The following is a 23,643-nucleotide window of genomic DNA, read 5'->3' as shown; positions in this document are numbered from 1 at the left end:
GCTGTCAAACTTATAAATACTATAAGCCCCAAAACATCACTAAATCTTCAAATAATTTTTTTTTAATCATATTTTTAAAATAAACTATAAATTACATGAAATAACTATTTTAAACAATTTAAATTTTTGAAATTTTTTTAAAATTTTCTAACGGGGCTAAAAATAAACTTACCTTTCTTTAAAGTATATAAAAATAATAAATCTGTGGAAAAAATGTTTAATTTTAATTAATTCACCACTTACCTTGTAAAAAGCAGGCCTTGCGACTGCTTTTTATATGTCTAACTTCTGGCGACTTACCCTCCCGGAGAAACCTGCAAAAAAAAACGCAAGTTCCAGGCGCACGCGCAGCCTCTCCTGCGCACGCGTTCGAACTCTGAACCCCTTCTTTCAGGGGAACGGAAGTGCCGGTTTCCCGCGCATGCGCAGTGCATGCAGGAAACCGGCACTTCCATTGGGCCTACGGGTGAGTACCCCGTGCGTACTCACCCGTGGAGACCCGAAATGCTGGGCCTTTATTTGTGTCCCTGGGTTAGAAAGGTCAACCAAACTTCCCACTCCTGATTGTTACCCATTGGCCCCTATTTGAAAGTGCATCAGCGGGAGGACAGGACTGCGGGCTGCTGTGCTGCCCCACCAGTCGATTCGCCTGCCAATGCCCACTGTCCAGACTCGGCATGAAGATTGGCCACTTGGAAGAGTGGACTTGGAGGGCTGCCAACTCTCTGTGCATCCATGTCCCAGCGAGAGTTGGCAGCTTCTGAGAGGGTGGGAGAAAAGGGAAGAAAAATTGGAAAGTTGTAACAGGATTTCCAGCTAGCAATGCGAGCCTGATTGACGGGCTTGGCTCCCTGTCGGGTGGGAAATGTTCCAGAAGAGGCCGCAGCCCACAAGCAGCTTCGTTTGTGCTGCGGTTGGGTAAAATAAAAAAGAAAGACTTGCATTTATATAGCGCCTTTCATGACCACCGGACATCTCAAGGCACATTACAGGCATTGAAGTACTTTTTGAAGTGCAGTCACTGTTGTAATGTAGGAAACGCGGCAGCCAATTTGTGCACAGCAAGCTCCCACAAACAGCAATGTGATAATGACCAGATAATCTGTTTTAGTGATGTTGATTGAGGGATAAATATTGGCCCCAGGACACCGGGGAGAACTCCCCTGCTCTTCTTCGAAATAGTGCCATGGGATCTTTTACGTCCACCTGAGAGAGTAGACGGGGCCTCGGTTTAATGTCTCATCCGAAAGACGGCACCTCCGACAGTGCAGCACTCCCTCAGCACTGCACTGGAGTGTCAGCCTAGATTTATGTGCTCAGGTCCCTGGCGTGGGACTTGAACCCATGACCTCTGACTCGGAGGTGAGAGTGCTGCCCACTGAGCCACAGCTAACACAGTGTGACTTGTAACGTGGGGTGGCGGGGGGGGGGGCAGTCGGAGACAAATCGGGGGGCAGAAATGGGGGTTGGTAACCGTGGGGCGATGTCCGATCATGGTGGGGAGGGGGGGTGGATCGCTGATATGGTGGGGGGTGATTGGGGAAGCAGGTTAGCTTGGGGCGGCTGGGAAGGACGCACTCCTGCTCCTCCTGGCTCACAAGCAGTGCTGGAAAGGCACGTACCTCTTCCATGCACAGTTCTCGCAACCCCCCCCCCCCACCACCCTTTAGCTGCTGGGTTTCCCAAGGTCCATTAAACTTGGGGTGGTGATGAAACCTGAGGCACACAACCTCATTAAAATATTTAAATGAGCGACTCGCGGGTTCGAGGCTGTTGGGGTTTGCGGTTTTAAATTTTTTTTACATCCCACCCGACCCAAACCCACCCATTTCTGGGGAGTTAAAATTCCCCGCATAGAATCTACAGCACAGAAGGAGCCCATTCGACCCGTCATGCCTGTGCCGGCTCTTTGAGCTGTCCAATTTATTCCCACGCTCCAGCTTTCTCCCCATTACCCTGCAAATCAGTCCTCTTCCACGTTATGGAACTTGGTTGTTTCAAATGCCAGTGTGCTGTCCTTTTGGGCTGACTGTTTTTATATGTAAGAAATGACCATTTGCACACAGCCTCTACAATATCAGGTTGTTGGGTAGCATCATAATATATTGGAACAAAGATGAGAGTTCCTCTGTTGATGGACATGAGATGCTGGGAGCCAGCAATGTCAACTGGGCTCCTTTACTGAATCTCCTTTCATGGATTCGATTGGTGAATCTGCTTTCGGGTACAGTAGCATCTTTGCGTGTCCCGCCAGAATTTGTGTGAAGTTGGGAGACCGGCGGCGATGAGCTGTATACTGTATTCGCTGCTCACGATGCGGTCTCCTCTACATTGGGGAGACCAAACGCAGATTGGGTGACCGCTTTGCGGAACACCTCCGTTCAGTCCGTAAGGGTGACCCCGAGCTTCCGGTCGCCTGTCATTTCAATTCACCGTTCCATTCCCACTCGGACCTCGCCGTCCTCGGCCTCTTGCATTGTTCCATGGAAGCTCAGCGTAAGCTCGAGGAACAGCACCTCATCTTCCGATTAGGCACTTTACAGCCTTCCGGACTCAATATCGAGTTCAACAATTTCAGATCATAACCTCGGCCCCTATTACATTTTTATATATTTTTTATCCACACCTTTTGGTTTGTGCCTTTTCCTTTTTTCTCTCTCCCACATGGCAGCTGTCTCTCACTCTGCCAGCGCATTTCACACTTCATCTAGAGCCGTCTTTTGTCTCTTTACCTGTCCTATTACCATCTCGTCTCGTCTTGAATACAGGAAACTTTCTGGTATCCGGCACGGACGGGACCGACCTGGTGCCGGTCCATCAACAATGCCGGATAACCGAACGCTATAGTTAAAACATACGGAGCTCAGAGCTCCGTCTAAAGCAACAAACCCAACAGCTTCAAAACAATCGGCACAACTTGCAAGTGTCTCTGTAGCTTAGCAACAGCTTCAGCTACACGCTTGCACAGCCACAAATGAGTAAAAAAAGTAACTAAAAGTAAAAAAAGTTATCTGAACCAACTCCTGAATTTTGCCGGTGGATAGAGCGTTCCGGTTATTTAGTGGCTGGTTAATCGAAAGTTTCCTGTATCTCTTAATGTCTCTTCACCTTCCCTTTTGTTTTTTCATCCCCTCCCCCATTTCCCAGCCCCCAAACTGGCCTTTTAATCTGTTTCATTTCCTGCTTTTTTCTCAGTTCTGAAGAAGGGTTTCGACCTGAAACGTTAACTGTGTCTCTCTCCACAGATGTTGCCTGGCCTGCTGAGTTTTTCCAGCACTTTCTGTTGTTATGCCAGAACCTAGTTGTTTTTAAAAAAAAAATCTTTGTATTGTCTGTAAGGTGTTAAATGCCTCAGAGTCAGGCGTGGTCGTCACGCCACAAGCTTAAAAAAAAATCACGATTGAGTCAGATATATTCGTAAAAGATAGTCACCAAGAAATCAAATAGGGAATTCAGAAGTAAACTTCTTTACCCAGAGAGTAGCGAGAATGTGGAACTCGCTACCACAGGGAGTGGTTGAAGTGAATAGTATAGATGCATTTAAAGGGAGGCTAGACAAACATATGAGGGAGAAGGGAATGGAGGGTTACGCTGATAGAGTTAGATGAGGAAAGACGGGAGGAGGCTCGAGTGGAGCATAAACGCCGGCATGGACTGGATGGGCCGAATGGCCTGTTTCTGTGCTGTATATCCGATGTAATTCTATGTAACAAATCAACAACTGAACAGGTGGGACACTTACTAATGAATAAGTAGCAAGCCGGTATGAAAACAGCCAGTAGAGCCTCAGCAAACAGCTGCCATTAGAGCAACTAATAAGAATAGAAACCAAATTACATTGTTGAAAATGTATTTGGCCACTATCATGTTTTGTCAGTTTCCCATGTATATGATGCTAAAAATAATGTTTGTTATATAACAACAGCATGAGTCAACTTACCCAAACTATTGTCTTTTCTGTGTTTTGAAATTGCAAAAAACATTTCCACCCTGAGGCCTACTCCTCTTCCAGATGCCCGGGGCTTGAGTTTATTGGGCTTTCCACAGGTACCACTGTTAGTTAGACTGAATGAAGAGGCTCAACCAGAAAGCAGACTACAACGTACTGTACTAGGTTTCTTTTATGATTGGCAGCAAGAGTGGCTATTCAAGGAAAATGCCAGGACTTAGCATTTGTAAACATCACCCAGTCCCCCACCTCCCCATCCTGTCCAACACTATGAAAGCTCTGATAGGACTGAAACCCGTAGAGGCCATTAATTGGGCCATGCCTGGGCCTCTCGTCTTGGGCTCTGGGAGCAGCTTAGCTCCCCCTGGGTCAGTCTCAGGAATACCTGTGCTGCCTGACTCGGGCCTTTGATTATGCTGCTCCCTGGATCATCGGACACTGGACCCACTCCATCACCTGCTTCCACTCAGGCCCATCTTTGCTCCAGCTCCTACTTTGTCCAACCACTGCTCCATTGCCCTGTGTTGTATGTCACAAATTCTAAATTTGCGGACAACACCAAATTGGGGGGGATAATTAATACTGAGGAGGACTGCAACAAATTACAGGAAGATATTAATAAACTTGCAGAATGGGCATATAATTGGCGAATTAAATTCAACACAGATAAGTGAGGTATTACATTTTGGTAGGAAGAATAGGGAGGTCACTTATTACTTGGAGGGTGCGAGTCTAGGTGGGGTAGAGGAACAAAGGGATCTCGGAGTACAAATACACAAATCACTAAAAGTAGCGACACAGGTTAACAAGGCCATAAAAAAGGCAAACCAGGCACTAAGGTTTATTTCTAGAGAGATAGAATTGAAAAGTAGTGAAGTTATGCTAAACTTGTGTCGAATCTTGGTTAGACCACACTTAGAGTACTGTGTACAGTTCTGGTCGCCATATTATAAAAAGGATGTAGAGGCACTGGAGAGGATGCAGAGAAGATTTACAAGGATGATACCAGAAATGTGAGGATATACCTATCAGGAAAGGATGAACAGGCTGGCTCTCTCTTCACTTGAAAAAAGAAGGCTGAGGGGTGACCTAAAAGAGGTCTTTAAAATGATGAAAGGTTTTGATAGAGTGGATACAGAGAGAGTGTATCCACTTGTGGGGAAGAGCATAACTAGAGGCCATCAATATAAGATAGTCAGCAAGAAATCAAATGGGGAATTCAGAAGAAACTTCTTTACCCAGAGAGTGGTGAGAATGTGGAACTCGCTACCACAGGGAGTGGTTGAGGTAAATACAGGAAAAGTTCTGATATCCGGCACCGACGGGACCGGCGTGTTGCCGATCTATCAAAAGTGTCGGACATGCAAAGTCAACGTTGAAGCATACAGAGATGAAAATCTCCGTATTTGACAACAAACACTGTTGCTCAGCAACAGCTCGTAAACACTCGGCCCGTACCTTGAAGCGTCTCTGAAGCTGTTGCTAAGCTACAAAGACGCTTTCCAGAGCCTGCCTGTTAACAGAATGCTAGGAGAAGAAAAAAAAACGAACTAAAACGGCTGCTGATTTCTGCCGTTAGAGCAAAGTTTCCGGCCATACAACCTCCGGATAAACCAAAGTTTCCTGTAGTATAGATGCATTTAAGGGGAGGCTAGATAACCCTATGAGGGAGAAGGGAATAGAGGGTTATGCTGATAGTTAGATGAGGAAAGACGGGAAGCGGCTCGTGTGGAGCATAAACACCAGCATGGACTGGTTGGGCCGAATGGCCTGTTTCTGTGCCGTATATCCTGTGTAATCCTATGTCATGCTTGGCTGCTCCACTCACTAGCCCATGTTGTTAATCCGAGGCCCCGTCTACCCTCTTGGGTTGATGTAAAAGATCCCATAACTCTATTTCGAAGAAGATTGGGAGTTCTCCCCGGTGTCCAGGCCAATATTTATCCCTCACCCAACATTACTAAAAACATAAACCAGATTATGTGGTCATTATCACATTGCTGTTTGTGGGAGCTTGCTGTGTGCATTTTGCTGCTGCATTTCCTACATTACAACAGTGACTACACTCCAAAAGTACTTCATTGACTGTAAAACGCGCTGGAACGGCCTGAGGTTGTGAAAAGCACTATAGAAATGCAAGTCTTTTAATCGTGAGCAGTTCTACAGGAAGTTTAAAAAAAAAAGATTTGAATTTAAGATAAAGCTAAGAAGTTGATGAGGTTTATTTCAATGGAAAGAATTATCTGCGAATTTCCATGATCCATTGGGAATCTCCGCTCCAATAAGGAAAATAATTGAGCTTTGACTGTACAGTGTTAAAAAAAAAGTCAATGGCTTGCACTGCAATCCATTACCATTTTAGTATATACAAGGCTGTTAAGATGAAGAATTAAGGCAAGTGAACGCCCAAGCAGAATGTGAGCAGCCTCTACTATTTCCATACAAGAAACCCAAGCCAAGGGACCTAATTCACTCAGTGCACTCACATCAACACCTGTAAAGAAGGCCTGCCATTAAAGAGGGATTTAAAGCTTCAAGACATTGGCCCAGAAATTCCGGTCGGGGGCTACCCTCCCACGGGTGCAAGCCCCCGACCTGCACTTACCTACCGCGCCGGCCTTTGTGCTGTGGGCCCGCGTGGAATTCCGATCCTGGGCCTGCTCCAACTGCCGGCGCGCAGTGTTTGTGTATCCCAGGGGCGCAGTTAGTTCGATGCGTCCCCTGGGATCACGTGGGCCATGGAGAGCTAATGGTAGCAGGGAATGCTTCATTCATAAGTTTGACAGGAAGACCTGTCAAACCTATAAATACTATAAGCCCCAAAACATCACTAAAACTTCAAATACATTTTTTAAAAACATCACATTTTTAAAATAACTATAAATTACATGAAATAACTATTTTAAACAATAATTAAAATCTTTGAAAAAATTAATTACATTTTCTAATGGGGCTAAAAATAAACTTACCTTTCTTTAAAGTATTTAAAAATAATAAACCTGTGGAAAAAAGTTTTAATTTTAATTAATTCACCACTTACCTTGTTAAAAGCAGGCCTTGCGCCTGCTTTTTAAAAGTGTAACTGCTGGAGACTTACCCTCCCGGAGAAACCTGCAAAAAAAACGTAAGTTCGATGCGTTCGCGCTGCCTCTCCGGCGCACGCGTTCCACCTGTTAACCCCTTCTTTCAGGGGAACGGAAGTGCCGGTTTCCTGCGCATGCGCAGTGCATGCACGAAACCGGCACTTTTGTTGGGCCTATGGGTGAGTATCCCATGCGTACTCATGCATTGGGACCCGAATTTCTGGGCCAATATATTAACTTTAATCAGCTTGGCAGCACTGTTGCCTCAGAGTGGAGCTTGAAGTTGGAACTATCTGACTCAAAGACTTGAGGTGATAATCTGGGCCACCAGTTCAAGGCAGTGCTGAGGGACTGCTGCATTGTCGAAGGTGCCATTTCCCTACTGAGGATCTAAACAGGCCTTGACGCTTCAAAGAGGTTCTCCTGCTGTACACATTGGCTGCTGTGTTTTGCCTAAATAAGTCACCGTACTTCAAAGTAATTAATTGCATGTGAAGGACTTTGGCAGATTTCTGACTGAGGTAATAAATCGTCTTTGCTGTAAACTTTTTTGCATCAGCTGAAATGTTCAGAAACCGGAAGCGTGGGACATGGACTTTGTTTCGACCTCGTCAGCAGTCCAGTCTATCGAAGCAAGCTCCAGCCATACGTTCCTGCATGCACCTTCTGATTCAGGATTACTGCTTGCTCCTCTACTCCACCATTGGAGGGTAGCCACTCTCTCCCAAAACTACCTTGCCTTGCTATATCCCCATCCTGCCATCAAAAGCCTCCTCAAAGCCCTCCTTTTCGACTGTTCTATTGGTCTTCCCGACTCCCCCAAGTTCATCCATTGCCTGCTCAGTGTCACTTCATCCACCTTGCAAAGTGTTCCGAGATGCTGTTTTCTGTGAGGAGCATGGTGTAACCCCCAAAATCAGCATTTATAACATTGGAGATGCAGCCATCTCAAGCGCGCGTTCCATTTTCTCGGACTCTCTCCCTTGATTCGCTTTTGCATTTAAAACAAAGGCACAATACTGCGGATGCAGCAAACCTGAAATAAAAACATAAAATGCTGGAAACACTCAGCGGGCCAGGCAGCATTTGTGGAGAGAGAAACAGAGTTAACGTTTCAGGTTAATGAACTTTCCTCAGAATTGGAAAATGTTGCAGCTTTTAAACAAGTACAGAGCCTGGGGAAAGGGGGGGAACAGGGGAAAAAAATCTGAACCCAGCTTTTGTTTCTGTACTTGTCCCATTATCAGCCCGTTTGCCTTGCCCCATCACTTACGTCGTTTAATCACTTCTGCCTTCCACCCGATCCTTTCTCTATTGTTCTTTCCCTTTTCCCTGGCTCTGCACTTGCTTAAAAGCCGAGGACAGCGAGGTCTCCGCCCCACTCACGCTCTGACCTCTCTGTCCTCGGCCTCCGACGCAGTTCCAACGTAAGCTCGAGGAACAGCACCACATCTTTCGATTAGGCACTTTACAGCCTTCTGTACTCAACATTGAGTTCAACAAATTCAAATCATAACCACTGCTCCCATTTTTCCGGACAGCAGCTGTTCGCAATGATTCTGTTGTTGTCATTTACACCTCCTCTAGACCCATCTTTTGTTTCTTTACTTGTCCTACTACCACTCCCCTTTTGCTTTGCACCATCATCCCTTTTGTCATTTAATCTCTCCTGCCTTCCACCCTATCGCAGACCTTCCCTTTTATTCTTTCCTCCCCTCCAGCACCCCTTTCTCTGCCTCTGTAACTTGCTTAAAACCTGTTACATCTCTAACTTTTTCCCGTTCTGATGAAGGGTCATCAACCCAAAACAACAAAAACAACTTGTATTTATATAGCGCCTTTAACGTAGTAAAACGTCCCAAGGCGCTGCACAGGAGTATTTTAAGACAAAAAATTTGACACCGAGCCATATAAGGATAAATTAGGGCAGGTGACCAAAAGCTTGGTGGAAGAGGTAGGTTTTAAGGAGCATCTTAAAGGGGAGAGACAGGTAGCGAGGCAGAGAGGTTTAGACAGGGAATTCCAGAACTTAGGGCCTCGGCAGCAGAAGGCACGGCCACCAAAGGTTGAGCGATTATAATCAGGGATGCTCAAGAGGGCAGAATTAGAGGAGCACAGATATCTCGGGTGGGGGGGGAGGGTGGTGGGGTTGTGGGGCTGAAGGAGATTACAGAGATAGGGAGGGGTAAGGCCATGGAGCGATTTGAAAACAAGGATAAGAATTTTGAAATCGAGGCGCTGCTTAACCGGGAGCCAATGTAGGTCAGCGAGCACAGGGGGTGATGGGTGAACGGGACTTAGTGCGAGTTAGGACATGGGCAGCCGTAGTTTTGGATGACCTCAAGTTTACGTAGGGTGGAATGTGGGAGGCCAGCCAGGAGTGTGTTGGAATAGTCGAGTCTAGAGGTAACAAAGGCATGGATGAGGGTTTCAGCAGCGGATGAGCTGAGGCAAGGGCGGAGACGGGCGATGTTACGGAGGTGGAAATAGGTGGTCTTTGTTATGCTGCGGATATGTGGTCGGAAGCTCATTACAGGGTCAAATATGACACCAAGGTTGCGAACAGTGTGGTTCAGCCTCAGACAGATGTTAGGGAGAGGGATGGAGTCAGTGGCTAGGGAACGGAGTTTGTGGCAGGGACCGAAAACAATGGCTTCGGTTTTCCCAATATTTAATTGAAGAAAGTGTTTGCTCATCCAGAACTGGATGTCGGACAAGCAGTCTGACAATTTAGAGACCGTGGAGGGGTCGAGAGAAGTGGTGGTGAGGCAGAGCTGGGTGTCGCCAGCGTACATGTAGAAACCAACGCTGTGTTTTCGGATGATGTCACCAAGGGGCAACATGTAGATGAGAAATAGGAGGGGGCCAAGGATAGATCCTTGGGGGACACCAGAGGTAACGACGCGGGAGCGGGAAGAGAAGCCATTGCAGGTGATTCACTGGCTACGATTAGATGGATAGGAATGGAACCAAGCGAGCGCAGTCCCGCCCAGCTGGACGACAGTGAGGAGGCGTTGGAGAAGGATGGAGTGGTCAACCATGTCAAAGGCTGCAGACAAGTCAAGAAGAATGAGTCAAGAGATGTTAACTCTTTGTTTCTCGCTCCACAGATGCTGCCTGACCTGCTGGGTATTTCCAGCATTTTATGTTTTTATTGAAGGTTTTGACGGAAGGTTTTGCTCTGTGCAAAATGGCTGAGACAATTGTCGACATAAGAAATCCCTTAACTTCACAGTAATTTATTGTATGGGAAATGCTTGGAGACTTTCCTGCAGTGTGATCAGTGTGATATAAATACAACTCTGTAATAAGTAACAGAAGTGGGAAATTGGAGATCTCGTTTCAAAAATTGGACATCTGGTATATATTTTTTTTTTTTAAGTGCCTTTATATCGCGCCTTTTGCAACCTCCCAAAGCGCTTTACAGCCAATGAAGTATTTTTTGAAGTGTAGTCACTGTTGTAATGTAGGAAACACGACAGCCAATTTGCGCACAGCAAGCTCCCACAGACAGCAATGTAATAATAACCAGATAATCTGTTTTGGTGATGTTGGTTGAGAGATAAATATTGACCAGGACACCGAGGAGAACTCCCCCTGCTCTTCTTCAAAATAGCGCCATGGGATCTTTTACGTCCACCTGAGCGAGCAGACGGGGCCTCAATTTAATGTCTCATCCGAAAGACGGCACCTCTTGACAGTGCAGCACTCCCTCAGTACTGCATTGAAGTGTTAGCCTGGATTATATATGCTCAAATCTCTGGAGTGGGACTTGAACCCACAATCTTCTGACTCCAAAGACGAGAGTACCACTGAGCCATGGCTCTTTTTATTTCAGATGTCCAGCATTCACAGCATTTTAACAACATAAGAAATAGGAGCAGGAGTCGGCCATTTAGCCCCTCGAGCCTGCTCCGCCATTCCATAAGATCATGGCTGATCTGACCTTTGCCTCAACTCCGCTTTTCTGCCTGTTCCCCATAACCCTTGACTCCCCTGTAGTTCAAATACCTGTCTATCTCCGCCTTGAATATATTCAATGTCTCCGCCTCCACAGCTCTCCGGGGTAGAGAATTCCAAAGATTCACGACCCTCTGAGAGAAGAAATTCCTCCTCATCTCTGTCTTAAATGGGCAACCCCTTATTCTGAAACTATGCCCCCTAGTTCTAGATTCCCCCATGAGGGGAAACATCCTCTTACCATCTACCCTGTCAAGTCCCCTCAGAATCTTATATGTTTCAATAAGATCCCCTCTCATTCTTCTAAACTCCAGTGAGTATAGGCCCAACCTGCTCAACCTTTCCTCATAAGACAACCCCTTCATCCCAGGAATCAACCTCGTGAACCTTCTCTGAACTGCCTCCAATGCAAGTATATCCCTCCTTAAATAAGGAGACCAAAACTGTACGCAGTACTCCAGGTGTGGTCTCACCAACGCCCTGTACAGTTGTAGTAAGATTTCCCTACTATTATATTCCATCCCCCTCGCAATAAAGGCCAACATTCTATTTGCCTTCCTAATTACTTGCTGTACCTGCATGCTAACATTTTGTGTTTCAACTCGCCAAGGCTTCTTCGGCAGCACCTCCCAAACCTGCGATCTCTTCCACCTAGAAGGACAAGGCCAACAGGCGCATGGGAACACCACCACCTCCAAGTTCCCCTCCAAGTCACACACCATCCTGACTAAGAAGTATATCGGCCGATCCTTCATCGTCCGCTGGGTCAAAATCCTGGAACTCCCTCCCTAACAGCACTGTGGGAGTACCTTCACCACACGGACTGCAGCGGTTCAAGAAGGCAGCTCACCACCACCTTCTCGAGGGCAATTAGGGATGGGCAATAAATGCTGGCCTTGCCAGCGACGTCCACATCCCATAAACGAATAAAAAAAAATGTTTTAAATGTACGAGGACACCCAGATCCCTCTGTACCTCAGCATTCTGTAGTCTCTCTCCATTTAAATAATATTTTGCTTTTCTATTCTTCCTACCAGTGTGGATAACCTCACATTTTCCCACATTATACTCCATCTGCCAAATTTTTGGCCACTCACTTAACCTATTTATATCCCTTTGCAGACTCGGGCTGGATTTTCATTGAGGAGGCGGGACTACAACTTTCGGGGTTGTAGTCCCGCCTTCATCGAGTTCTAGCCAACCCATGCGATTTTGACTTGATTGATCTTGTTGAGCCCGCCCAGCGGGCTCAGCAGGCCAATTAAGGGCCACCCGGCAACAGGTGACATCACAGATTGACATTTCATCTGTCAAGACCTTTTGATAGATGAAATATCAGCGTTTGACAACTCTTTGAAGCTGTCAAACACTGACAATCTGTACTCTAAGTTAATTCCTTCCTCTCAGGATGATTTCAAGATCTTCCCGGAACAGAAAGCTGAATGCTGCAATTTTTGACAGAGCCATTCTGCTTTCTGTGCCGGTGAGATGAGGGACTCCCGAGACCTGAAGGAAGGAAGGCTGTAAAGGTAAGTAAAACTTCTTTAAACATACCAAACACACTTACCTCTGCACTCATCACTCACCTGTACACCGGACATCTCGACCCCTCCAAGCACTTCAGCCCGACGGCCCGCCTCGCTAACTTGGTGTGGTTTGGCGCCGTCGGGAATCCCACACTTCACCAATGAAAATAGGGATTAGGCTAAAAACTGCCTGTTAACTACCTGTTAACAGGCAGTTAATTGGCACTAATCCCCTTCCCGCCTCGGGGAGGCGGGTCCCAGCGCGAGTCGGTTACCCGCCTCCTTTGAAACTGGCATGGGGGCGGGATGGGTTCGTGCCCCCCGATTTCAAGATTTTAACCCCCCGCACGCCTCCAATCCCGCCTCCACGGCTCAATGAAAATCCTGCCCTTTGCGTCCTCCTCACAACTTGCTTTCCCACCTATCTTCGTATCATCAGCAAATTTAGCTACAGTACACTCAGTCCCTTCATCCAAGTCATTAATATAGCTTGTAAATAGTTGAGGCCCCAGCACTGATCCCTGTGGCACCTCACTAGTTACAGTTTGCCAACCTGAAAATGACCCATTTATCCCCACTCTCTGTTCTCTGTTAGTTAGCCAATCCTCTATCCATGCTAATATATTACCCTCAATACCATGAGCTCTTGTGCAGTAACCTTTTATGTGGCACCTTACCGAATGCCTTTTGGAAATCCAAATACACTACATCTACTGGTTCCCCTTTATCCACCCTGCTCATTACATCCTCAAAGAACCATGTTGACTCTGCTTGATTGTATTATGATTTTCTAAATGTCCTGCTATTACCTCCTTAATAATGGAGTCCAGCATTTTCCCAATGACAGATGTTAGGCTAACTGGTCTATAGTTTCCTGCTTTCTGTCTCCTTCCTTTCTTGAATAGGGGCGTTACATTTGCGGTTTTCCAATCCGCTGGGACCTTTCCAGAGTCTAGGGAATTTTGGAAGATCACAACCAATGCATCCACTCTCTCTGCAGCCACTTCTTTTAAGATCCGAAGATGCAGGCTCAATCCCCTCGCTCCCAAATTTGGTCCCTTTTGCTTGTCCTGAATTCAGTGACATAACAACAACAAGAAGAACTTGTATTTATATATCGCCTTTAATGTAGTAAAACATCCCAAGGCGCTGAACAGGAGTATTTTAAGATAAAAAATTTGACATAAGGATAAATTAGGGCAGAAAAGCTTGGTCAAAGAGGTAGGTTTTAAAGAGTGTCTTAAAGGAGGAAAGAGAGGTAGCGAGGCGGAGAGGTTTAGGCAGGGAATTCCAGAGCTTAGGGCCCAGGCAACAGAAGGCACGGCCACCGAAGGTTGAGCGATTATAATCAGGGATCCTCAAGAGGGCAGAATTAGAGGAACGCAGATATCTCGGGGGGGCGGGGGGGTGGCTGGAAGCGATTACAGAGATAGGGAGGGGCGAGGCCATGGAGGGATTTGAAAACAAGGATGAGAATTTTGAAATCGAGGTGTTGCTTAACCAGGAGCCAATGTAGGTCAGTGAGCAACAGGGGTGATGGGCGAACGGAAATTGCATTCTGCTTTTGATTTCTCTGCTTTATGCTAGAACTATCTGGACTGCGCACTCAAAAAAAAATAAAAAAATAAAAAAAAAAAACCCCACGCTGATTTGGTTAAAAAACAGGCAGCTCAGAACCCTAACAGGGTAGGGAATAGCGGCAAAAGGAACGGATATAGCAGGGCATCAGAGAAAGGAACTGTAATGGTTGGTGAGGGGGAGGGGGTTGGGGGTGGGGGGGAAATACTGAAGTAAGCCCTTAGCTCACAGGGACAGTGTGTGGCTTTGTTCCTCTGCTCACTGAGCTGGGAACTTGCCCCAGGCGAGTCTGCGAGTGGAATTTATTTCCAGCCCCGCCCAAATTACTTTTTGGGTGTTTGAGCTTTGTTGCCTCAGTCACTTCACAAGTCTCCTGCGGGGAGGAATTAAGCCGCAAAATGCACGTTAAACCCTAGCAACTCCAGCTGTCAAGTCATCTTGTTTGATTACCTAAATATTTGTCATTTAAAATTTATGCTCAATCTCCTTTTCTCCACAACCACCCCCCCTCGCTCCCAAATTTTGTTCTTTTTACTTGTCCTCAGTTCAGTGGCTTAATGCAACAACAGCAAGAAGTTGCATTTATACATTATCAGCAACTCGCCAAGGCTTCTTCGGCAGCATCTCCCAAACCCGCGACCTCTTCCACCTAGAAGGACAAGGGCAGCAGGTGCATGGGGAACACCACCACCTCCAAGTTCCCCTCCAAGTCACACACACCATCCTGACTTGGAAATATATCGGCCGTTCCTTCATCGTCGCTGGGTCAAAGTCCTGGAACTCCCTCCCTAACAGCACTGTGTGGGAGTACCTTCACCACACAGGACTGCAACGGTTCAAGAAGGCGGCTCACCGCCACCTTCTCAAGGGCAATTAGGGATGGGTAATAAATGCTGGGCCTCGCCAGCGACGCCAACATCCCATAAACAATTTTTTTAAAAGTAAAACGTTCCAAGGCGCCTCAGAGGAGTTGGAATCAGGTTAAAATAAAATCGATGATAATTGAAAAAGACTAAATTGTGCAGTTGTATAATTACATGGGTGCCTGTAACCAGTGTCCCCCCCCACCCCCCCTAATTTTAAATATGGGTGTGCGGCCCCTTTAACGGGCTGCGCGGCATGTTGAACGCAAACATTTCACATTGGAATAGCCGCGACCAGTGCGTGGCCGCGCAGCTTAGGGCGAACATTGCCTGTAACCCAGGGACACTAACGCGAGTTGAGGTTGCCTGGTATGGTGCTGCAGCCCACAGCCCAGGTAAACCAGGAAGCCCCAGCTTTAATCCTCAGGTTCTGCTTGGTTAGCGGGTTTTAGCCAGGTGACAGGCGGACGTTATATGGCGTCCCTGAAAGAAAATTCCATTCGCGTTTCCTGCTCCTGATTTTTTTTCATTCGTTCCTGGCATGTGGGCGTCGTTGGTGTCGTAAAAACTACTAGGCACTTGGTCTAAGCGTTAAACAAAGCTTAAATCAACTGTTTTACAACATGGAGGTCTAGTTGTGTCCTTCACTAGTTCCTGTTAAGAATGTCCTGTGCAAGCTGGGCCCGTGCCCGAGTATTTATACTCTCACTGGACAGCGCCACCTGTAGGCCACTCAGTATTATTTCTTAAGTCTTTCATGAATGACTGATTCATGTCAGTTGGCAAGGCCGGCATTTATTGCCCGTTCCCTAATTGCCCCTTGAGAAGGTGGTGGTGGTGAACCGCCTTCTTGAACGCTGCAGTCCCGTGTGGTGAAGGGGCTCCCGTAGTGCGGTTAGGGAGAGAGTTCCAGGATTTTGAAGGAACAGGCGAGTCAGGATGGTGTGTGAGTTGGAGGGGAACCTGGAGGCGGTGGTGTTCCCGTGCGCCCGCCGCCCTTGTCCTTTCTCGGTGGTAGAGGTCGCGGGTTTGGGAGGTGCTGCCGAAGAAGTGTTCCAGTGGCCCCTGCTGGAAAGTATTTGCACGCGAGTGTTGGTTGAGATCAGGATCAGACTTTATAACTCGACCTCGCTTCTTTCCCTTCCCGCCCCTCCACCGCCATTTGTCATCTTTTAACCGGTGTTGGGTTGCAAAACATGTTAATAATGGTAATGGAAGAATAGACGGCAGAATCATCCGTGGTTTTAACTGCAGTGGCATTTCAAATTTCCGACTCCTATTCATTTCGCTCTCTCTTAACACTGCAGCTGTTGTGCTGTCCGGAGCAGCTGGTCTGGGGCCACTGCACGAGTCGCGTTTACATTTCCATCCTGATGATATTTTCCTCCTCCTGCGTTTAATTTCAGACTCCGGCATCTTGTCAAAGCCGAGCCTGGTGAAATGAAATGAAGCCTGAGGCACACGTGGGTGGGTTTGTGGTCCGGCTTCGTAATGCTAGGAATCTGCAGCCGAGTTTTTGAGGCTGCTGGGTTTTTAAGATGATCGTTTAATGCAACAAAAAAAAATGCCCCGCTTCAGTTTGGGAGGGGACTCGCTAGGTTTTGAATGTACCTGCGTACGATTTGGCACAGGGCCGTTCTTGCACGACTGGAGGGCGGCAGACTGCAGAGGTGTTGCTCAACCTCTGTCGACCGGCCTCCTTTGTGCAAGCTGTGGCTCAGTAAACCTGCCATCAGCAGCAACAACTTGCATTTATATAGCACCTTTTAACCTAGTAAAACATCCCAAGGCGCTTCACAGCAGCGGACTGTCAAACAAAATTTGACACCGAGCCACATGAGATAGCAGGACAGGTGACCAAAAGATTGGTCAAAGAGGTAGGCTTTAAGGAGCGTCTTGAAGGAAGAGAGAGGTGGAGAGGCTTAGGGGAGGAATTCCAGAGCTTGGGGCCGAGACAGCTGAAGGCACGGCCGCCAATGGTGGAGCGAAAATAAATCGGGGATGCGCAAGAGGCCATCGAGTTCAAAGGTCACCTCTCCTGATTGTGGGAGCTGGCCCTGCATGTTTACACTCTGGGGCTTTGTATTCCACACCAGAGTCTCCAGCATGATTAACCTTGGTGCAAAAGGTCGGGGTAGAGTGGTGCACAGAGCTCACTCTCGAAACAGATAAAACTCAGTGGCCTAGAAATTCGGTGGGTTGCGCCACCAGTTAGTGCCTAAAGAGGGCACTCAGTGGCTTTAGCGCCACTGGCCACGCCTCCCGCGATATTTAGCTGGGGCGCCCCGCTACCGCCCCGATCTCGATATTCGGTAGCGCCCGCCTCTGTAGCGCCGTTTGCAAATCGCGCCCGGTTCATGGGGCCTTCCAGTGGTGCAAATTAAGGTGGAGGTGCGGGGCGGCCGTTTTTTCCGGCGGCCGCCTGCCAGCACCTCCGTCTCCGGCCTCCTAATCTCCCCCCGCGGCAGTGCCGGCTGTTTTCTGAGAGCCCGGCACTTCTCCTCGGTGCCGGGCTCTTTTGCCGACACTCGTGATCCTTAAGAATGGGAGGAAGGCTGCAGTACCGCAGCGCGCCGTGCCGCTGCGTGTGGCGCTGCGGCACGTTGCGCTGCGATATTCAGTTTCAGCGCCCTAAGAGGGACGCGGAGTGCCTCGAGCCTCGCCCCGTGTCTCTCTTGGGGCGTTCAAGCTGAATTTCCGGCGGTCGCAACTGCTCCAATCGCAGCGCTAATTCCGGCACCCAGGCGAGCTTGGCGCCCCATTTGCGGCCCCACCGAATTTCTCCCCCAGTAAGTCTAAAATGCCAATGTAACGGAAATAAGAAAAACTTGTAACTACAGGAAACTCTTTTTTTATCCGGCACCGACGGGACCGGCGTGGTGCCAGTTTATCAAAAAGTCCGGATTACAGAGAGGTATAGTTACCAAGGTACGAGAGCCCCGTACACAGCAACAAATCCAGGTGTCCCTGTTGCTTAGCAACAGGTGCAGGAACCTCGGCCACAAGATCCAGGCGTCCCTGTTGCTTAGCAACAGGTGCAGGAACCCCAGTTACACAGCCACAGATCCAGGAACGGCTACTAATATGAAGTAAAACTTACCTGAACCTACTCCTGAATTTTGCCGGTTAACAGATTTCCGGTTATTTAGGTGCCGGTAAATCAAGAGTTTCCTGTGTATAGCGCCTTTCACAACCTTGGTGCGTCCCAAAGTGCTTCACAGCTGGAGGAGGGGGCGGGTGGGGTAGACGGGGGGAGAACTCCCTTGCTCTTTGAGATAGTGCCATGGGATCTTTCACGTCCACCTAGAGGGCAGACAGTTTAACGTTTCATCCAAAGTACGGCACCTCCGACAGTGCAGCGCTCCCTCAGGGAGCGTCAGCCTGGCTATTTTGTGCTCCAGTCTCTGGAGTGGGGACTTGAACCCACAACCTGCTGGCTCAGAGGCAGAGAGAGAGAGAGCACTGCCCACTGAGCCGCAGCTGATACTGTGACAACGTGAAGCAAACGCTAACCCAAGGACAACTTCACATAATGTGTGGGATAAAGTTGAATTGTAATCTGGAGATGGGAGTCCCATGGTAACATCCGTTGGTATTGCATCTAGTGACAAAGCCCAGGCAACTCTGCTACCATGGATACAGTTGCTAAGTATTAACAAAAGTCAGTTCCAAAGACTGTCGGCCTAGTTTTTATGTGCTGTGGTGTTGGCTGATGTCCATGTAATGAATTGAGTGAACTCAAAATTCTCTGATTCTTTTTTTGTGGTTGCTGCGCCCTATTTCTTTCCATTTTTTTTTAAAGCAACATAAAGCACGCTGCCTTGTATTTAACCTTGGGTTTGAAGAATGCGTTAGCGTCTTGGTTTGTGGGGTGAAGCCACTTTCTCCCCTCTAGTTCCCAATACTGACTGTGCTGCAATAGGAAGCTCCCACAGCAGCAATCCCGAGATCAGGTACTCAGTCGGCGGGCTGTTAGAAACCGTGCCTGACCGCAGCTTGGTGTTAAATGGTGCACTGACCCTTTGTGCAATGCTTCTCATTGTTTTTAAATGTGGCTTCCCTTTAAACTTGTTCCCTAACTAGCAGCACTCTGTAATCAAGCAATGCGGTTGACTGTATGGTCCCAGGGCCTCCGGTTTTGCGACTTTTGAACTAACTGCTCGATCTACTGATTGTGTTCTTTGTTTTCTATCCCCTGGTCCCTCCTTGGCTGTTTTCCTCCCCCATCGCAGTTGAGGACTGGGACTCCTTGTGTGCAATTGCAGCCAGAAATCCAACGATATCCCCCCCTCTATTTCCAACCCCTCCCTCCTCTTTCCACAAACAGCCGGTGACAACATGGAACATCTTGGACTCTGAATGAAACCCCCCCACCCCCCCTCCTGATACTATATGATTCCCACACAGCCGACCGACTCCCCACTTTCGGAGTAATATAATAGTCTTGATGCAAACAAACAAAATGAGTGTGAAGAAAAAAGAAAGACTTGCATTTCTATAGCACCATTCGCGACCTCAGGACGTCCCAAAGCGCTTTACAGCCAATGAAGTGCTTTTGAAGTGTAGACACTGTTGTAATGTGGGAAACGCGGCAGCCAATTTGTGCACAGCAAGCTCCCACAAACAGCAATGTGATAATGACCAGATAATCTGTTATTTTGTTGATTGAGGGATAAATATTATCCAGGATACCGGGGATAGTGGCCGTGGGATCTTTTACGTCAACCTGTGAGAGGGCAGACTGGGGCCTCGATTTAACGTCTCATCTGAAAGACGGCACCTCCGACAGTGCGGCACTCCCTCAGCACTGCTCTGGAGTGCCAGCCTAGATTTTTGTGCTCAAGTCCCTGGAGTGGGACTTGAACCCACAACCTTCTGACTCAGAGGCAAGGGTATTTCATTGGCTGTAAAGCGCTTTGGAATGTCCTGAGGTCGTGAAATTCGCTATATAAATGCAAGTCTTTCAAGTCTTTTTTTAACAAAGCCAGATAAAGTGCAAACAAAGCACGGGGGTCCATTTCTAGAGGAACAGAATTCAAAAGCAGAGAAGTTATGTTAAATTTATATAGAATCTTGGGTTAGACCACACGTTGAGTATTGTGCAGAGTTCTGGCCTCCATATTACAAAGAGGATACAGAAGCACTGGAGAAAGAGCAAAAAAGATTTACAAGGATGATACCAGAACTGAGAGGGTACAAACTATCAGGAAAGACTGAACAGGCTGGGGCTCTTAAAAAAAAAAAAGAGAAAACCGAGAAGTGAGCTGATAGAAGTCTTTAAAATTACAAAGGGGGTTCGAATGTCTAGATGTAGAGAAGATGTTTCCACTTGTGGGGGTGTCCAAAACTAGGGACCATAAATATAAAATAGTCACTAATAAATCCAGTAAGGAATTCAGGAGAAACTTCTTTACCCAGAGAGTGGTTAGAATGACAGAGGAGATTTACAAGGATGTTGCCGGGAGTAGAGAATCTTCGCTATGAGGAAAGACTGGATAGGCTGGGTTTGTTTTCCTTGGAACAGAGGAGGCTGAGGGGAGACCTTATTGAGGTGTATAAAATTATGAGGGGCATAGATAAAGTGGATAGAAAGGACCTATTTCCCTTAGCAGAGGGGTCAAAAACCAGGGGGCACAGATTTAAAGTAATTGGTGGAAGGTTTAGAGGGGATTTGAGGGGAAATTTCTTCACCCGGAGGGTTGTGGGGGTCTGGAACTCACTGCCTGAAAGGGTGATAGAGGCAGGAACCCTGACCACATTTATAAAGTACTCGGATGTGCCCTTGGGATGCTGTAACCTGCAGGGCTACGGACCAAGAGCTGGAACGTGGGATTAGGCTGGATAGCTCTTTGTCGGCCGGCGCGGACACGATGGGCCGAAATGGCCTCCTTCCGTGCTGTAACTTTCTATGATTCTATGAATGTGGAACTTGCTGCCACAGGGCGTGGTTGAGACGAATGGTATAGATGCATTTAAGGGGAAGCTAGATAAGTGCATGAAGGAGAAAGGAATAGAGGGACGTGTAGATAGTGTGAGATGAAGTTAGGTGGGAGGAGGCACATGCAGAGCATAAACACGGGCATCGATGTTGGGCCGAATGGCCTGTTGCTGTGCTGTAAATTCTATGCAGATTGCAGGATTCAAAAAAACATTTGGGTTGGCAATGCTGCCAGCTCTATAGAAATTGGGTCCTTTATACTTGAGAACCGTGTATCTGACGTCAATACGGTAAAGGTGCTTTAAGTAGCATTGGTTGACTGTTCAAATGCACAGGTGTGACGAAACCGAACCAGTCCAAATTATTATTTTTTTCTCGTCCTGTTTTAACTCCCAAGGAAACGCACCAAAGCAGATTCGAGCGAGCCGGTTGCCTGTAAACAGCGCAGTATTGTTGGCAGTAAAGTGCAGCACGGATGGAGGGAGAAGACGGGAGTTGTTACCCAGTGGAAGGGCACAGTGCTGGACCAGCTGCCAGTTAACCCCTCGCTCTTCTTGGTGAAGTACGACGAGTTCGACTGTGTGTACGGGATCGAACTTTTCAAAGATGAGAGGGTCTCGGGGCTTGAAATACTGCCCGATAAAAGTGGTAGGTAATTCAGTGCAAGCCTACAGTTTTATGGGGTTTTTTTGTGCGTGTGTAATTAAACTCAACAGCTACTGCTTCAAAGCTTATGGCACCCTTATGTGTTCAAGAGATTTGTAAAGTTAAATGAAATCTTCCTGTAGTCTACTAGAACAACAACACCAACTTGCATTTATATAGCGCCTTTAAGGTAGTAAAACGTCCCACGGCGCTTCACAGGAGTGTTATCAAACAAAATTTGACACCGAGCCACATAAGGAGATATTAGGACAGGTGACCAAAAGCTTGGTCAAAGAGGTCGGTTTTAAGGAGCGTCTTAAAGGAGGAGAGAGAGGCGGAGAGGTTCAGGGAAGGAATTCCAGAGAGCTTTGCTCCAAATACAAACTGAGTTTGCACAGATTCCCATCAATGGTCTCTATTGTCAGAGGGTCCCTGATACCGCTTTCTAAATACACCAGGAGTCCGGTGATCTCCGTTACACTTGTACTCTGGGTTCATATCCGTAGTGAGTTTGTAATATTGGGCTTGGCAAGGTAGATGCTGAGAGGATGATTCCCCTGGCTAGGAGTCCAGAACTAGGGGTCACAGTCTCAGAATAAGGGGTTGGCCATTTAGGACTGAGATGAGGAGAAATTTCTTCACTCAAAGGGTTGTGAATCTTTGGAATTCTCTGCCCCAGAGGGCTGTGGAGGCTCATTCATTGAGTATTCAAGACCAAGATCGATAAATATTTGGCTATTAAGGGAATCAAGGGCTATAGGGATAGTGCGGGAATCATAGAATGGTCACAGCACAGAAGGAGGCCATTCAGCCCGTCGAGCCCGTGCCGGCTCTCTGCAAAAGCCCTTCAGCTAGTCCCACTCCCCCGCCCTTTCCCCGTAGCCCTGCAATTTTTTTTTCGGGTACTATTACTCTGTGACTTATCCAGTTCCCTTTTGAAAGCCACGATTGAGTCTGCCTCCACCACCCTTTCAGGCAGTGCATTCCAGATCCTAACCACTCGCTGCGTTAAAAAAGTTGTTCCTCGTGTCACCTTTTGTTCTTCTGCCAATCACCTTAAATCTGGTTCTCGACGCTTCTGCCAGTGGGAATAGTTTCTCTCTATCTACTCTGTCTAGACCCCTCATGATTTTGAACACCTCTATCAAATTTCCTCTCAGTCTTCTCTGCTCTAAGGAGAACAACCCCAGCTTCTCTAGTCTATTAACGTAACTGAAGTCCCTCATCCCTGGAACCATTCTTGTAAATCTTTTCTGCACCCTCTCTAAGGCCTTCACATCCTTCCTAAAGTGCGGTGCCCACAATTGGATACAATACTCCAGTTGAGGCCGAACCAGTGTTTTATAAAGGTTCATCATAATTCCCTTGCTTTTATACTCTATGGGGGAAAAATTCAGTATCGCCCCGTTTGGGGCGCGATTATCGGCCGTGCGCAAAGTTTAGCGCCTGGTGCTAATTATCGCCTCCAACTGCAAACTTGGCTTTTATCGCCACCGGAGTTGATTGGAGCGCTAAATCAGGCGTTACACACCTCTCTTAAGGCGCAAAGGCCAAGGAGCGAGGCGCTACCTCAGAGCGCTGGCGAAGTTCATGTGCTGTCAGTCAGCAATGGAACACAGACACAATGGCGCTGGCCAGTTCTTAAAGGGGAGAGTCGATCTTGCTCTCCATCCACATCCTGCTCATTGCAGCCTTGAATCTCGGCCTGGAGAGACCTGTACATCAAATCTGCTGGAAAGAAAAATGGAGAGGCCCAGGGAAAGAGCTCAGAATGCAGCCCCCACAGTCTCTTCTAAATCGATACAAGGAAGGGCAAATCAAAATGAACCTGCAACGTGCTGCTCAGTACCCAAAACTCCTTCACACAGCGTTGAATCTCTCCAGAAGTCTCTCTCTCTCAGAATGCGTGGTGCAAAAATGTCATCAACAAAAAAAGGCAGGAAGCGGTCGCCTTTAAATAGTGCTCCCCCAGTCCCTTCCTGACTGCAAAACGCTCCCCTCAACCTGTTGTTGCTAGCGGCAGGTGGTAAGGCAGGGAGCGCCACTCAATATCCGGTCCGGGGTGTTGCACACTCGACTGACCTCACGATCTGCCGGCGTA

At 47.5% G+C, this 23,643-nt stretch overlaps 1 protein-coding gene across 1 annotated transcript in view; it reads left to right on the top strand.

Annotated features, from left to right (window-relative positions):
* LOC147108059 (spindlin-1-like) overlaps window positions 1–23,643 on the top strand; it is a 121,063-nt gene that overhangs the window by 75,152 nt on the left and 22,268 nt on the right. Inside the window, exon 3 of the mRNA XM_086004510.1 lies at window positions 21,295–21,545. Coding sequence (XP_085860636.1) covers window positions 21,295–21,545 — 251 coding nt within the window. The remainder of the gene's footprint in view (window positions 1–21,294; window positions 21,546–23,643) is intronic.

The sequence above is a fragment of the Somniosus microcephalus genome, chromosome 13 (genome assembly GCF_052327205.1).
Source record: "Somniosus microcephalus isolate GS21.2 chromosome 13, FLI_Smic_1.0, whole genome shotgun sequence".
Lineage (NCBI taxonomy): Eukaryota > Metazoa > Chordata > Chondrichthyes > Squaliformes > Somniosidae > Somniosus > Somniosus microcephalus.
Note: the sequence above shows the minus strand (reverse complement) of the source record. Positions and strands in the feature narration are given on the sequence as shown.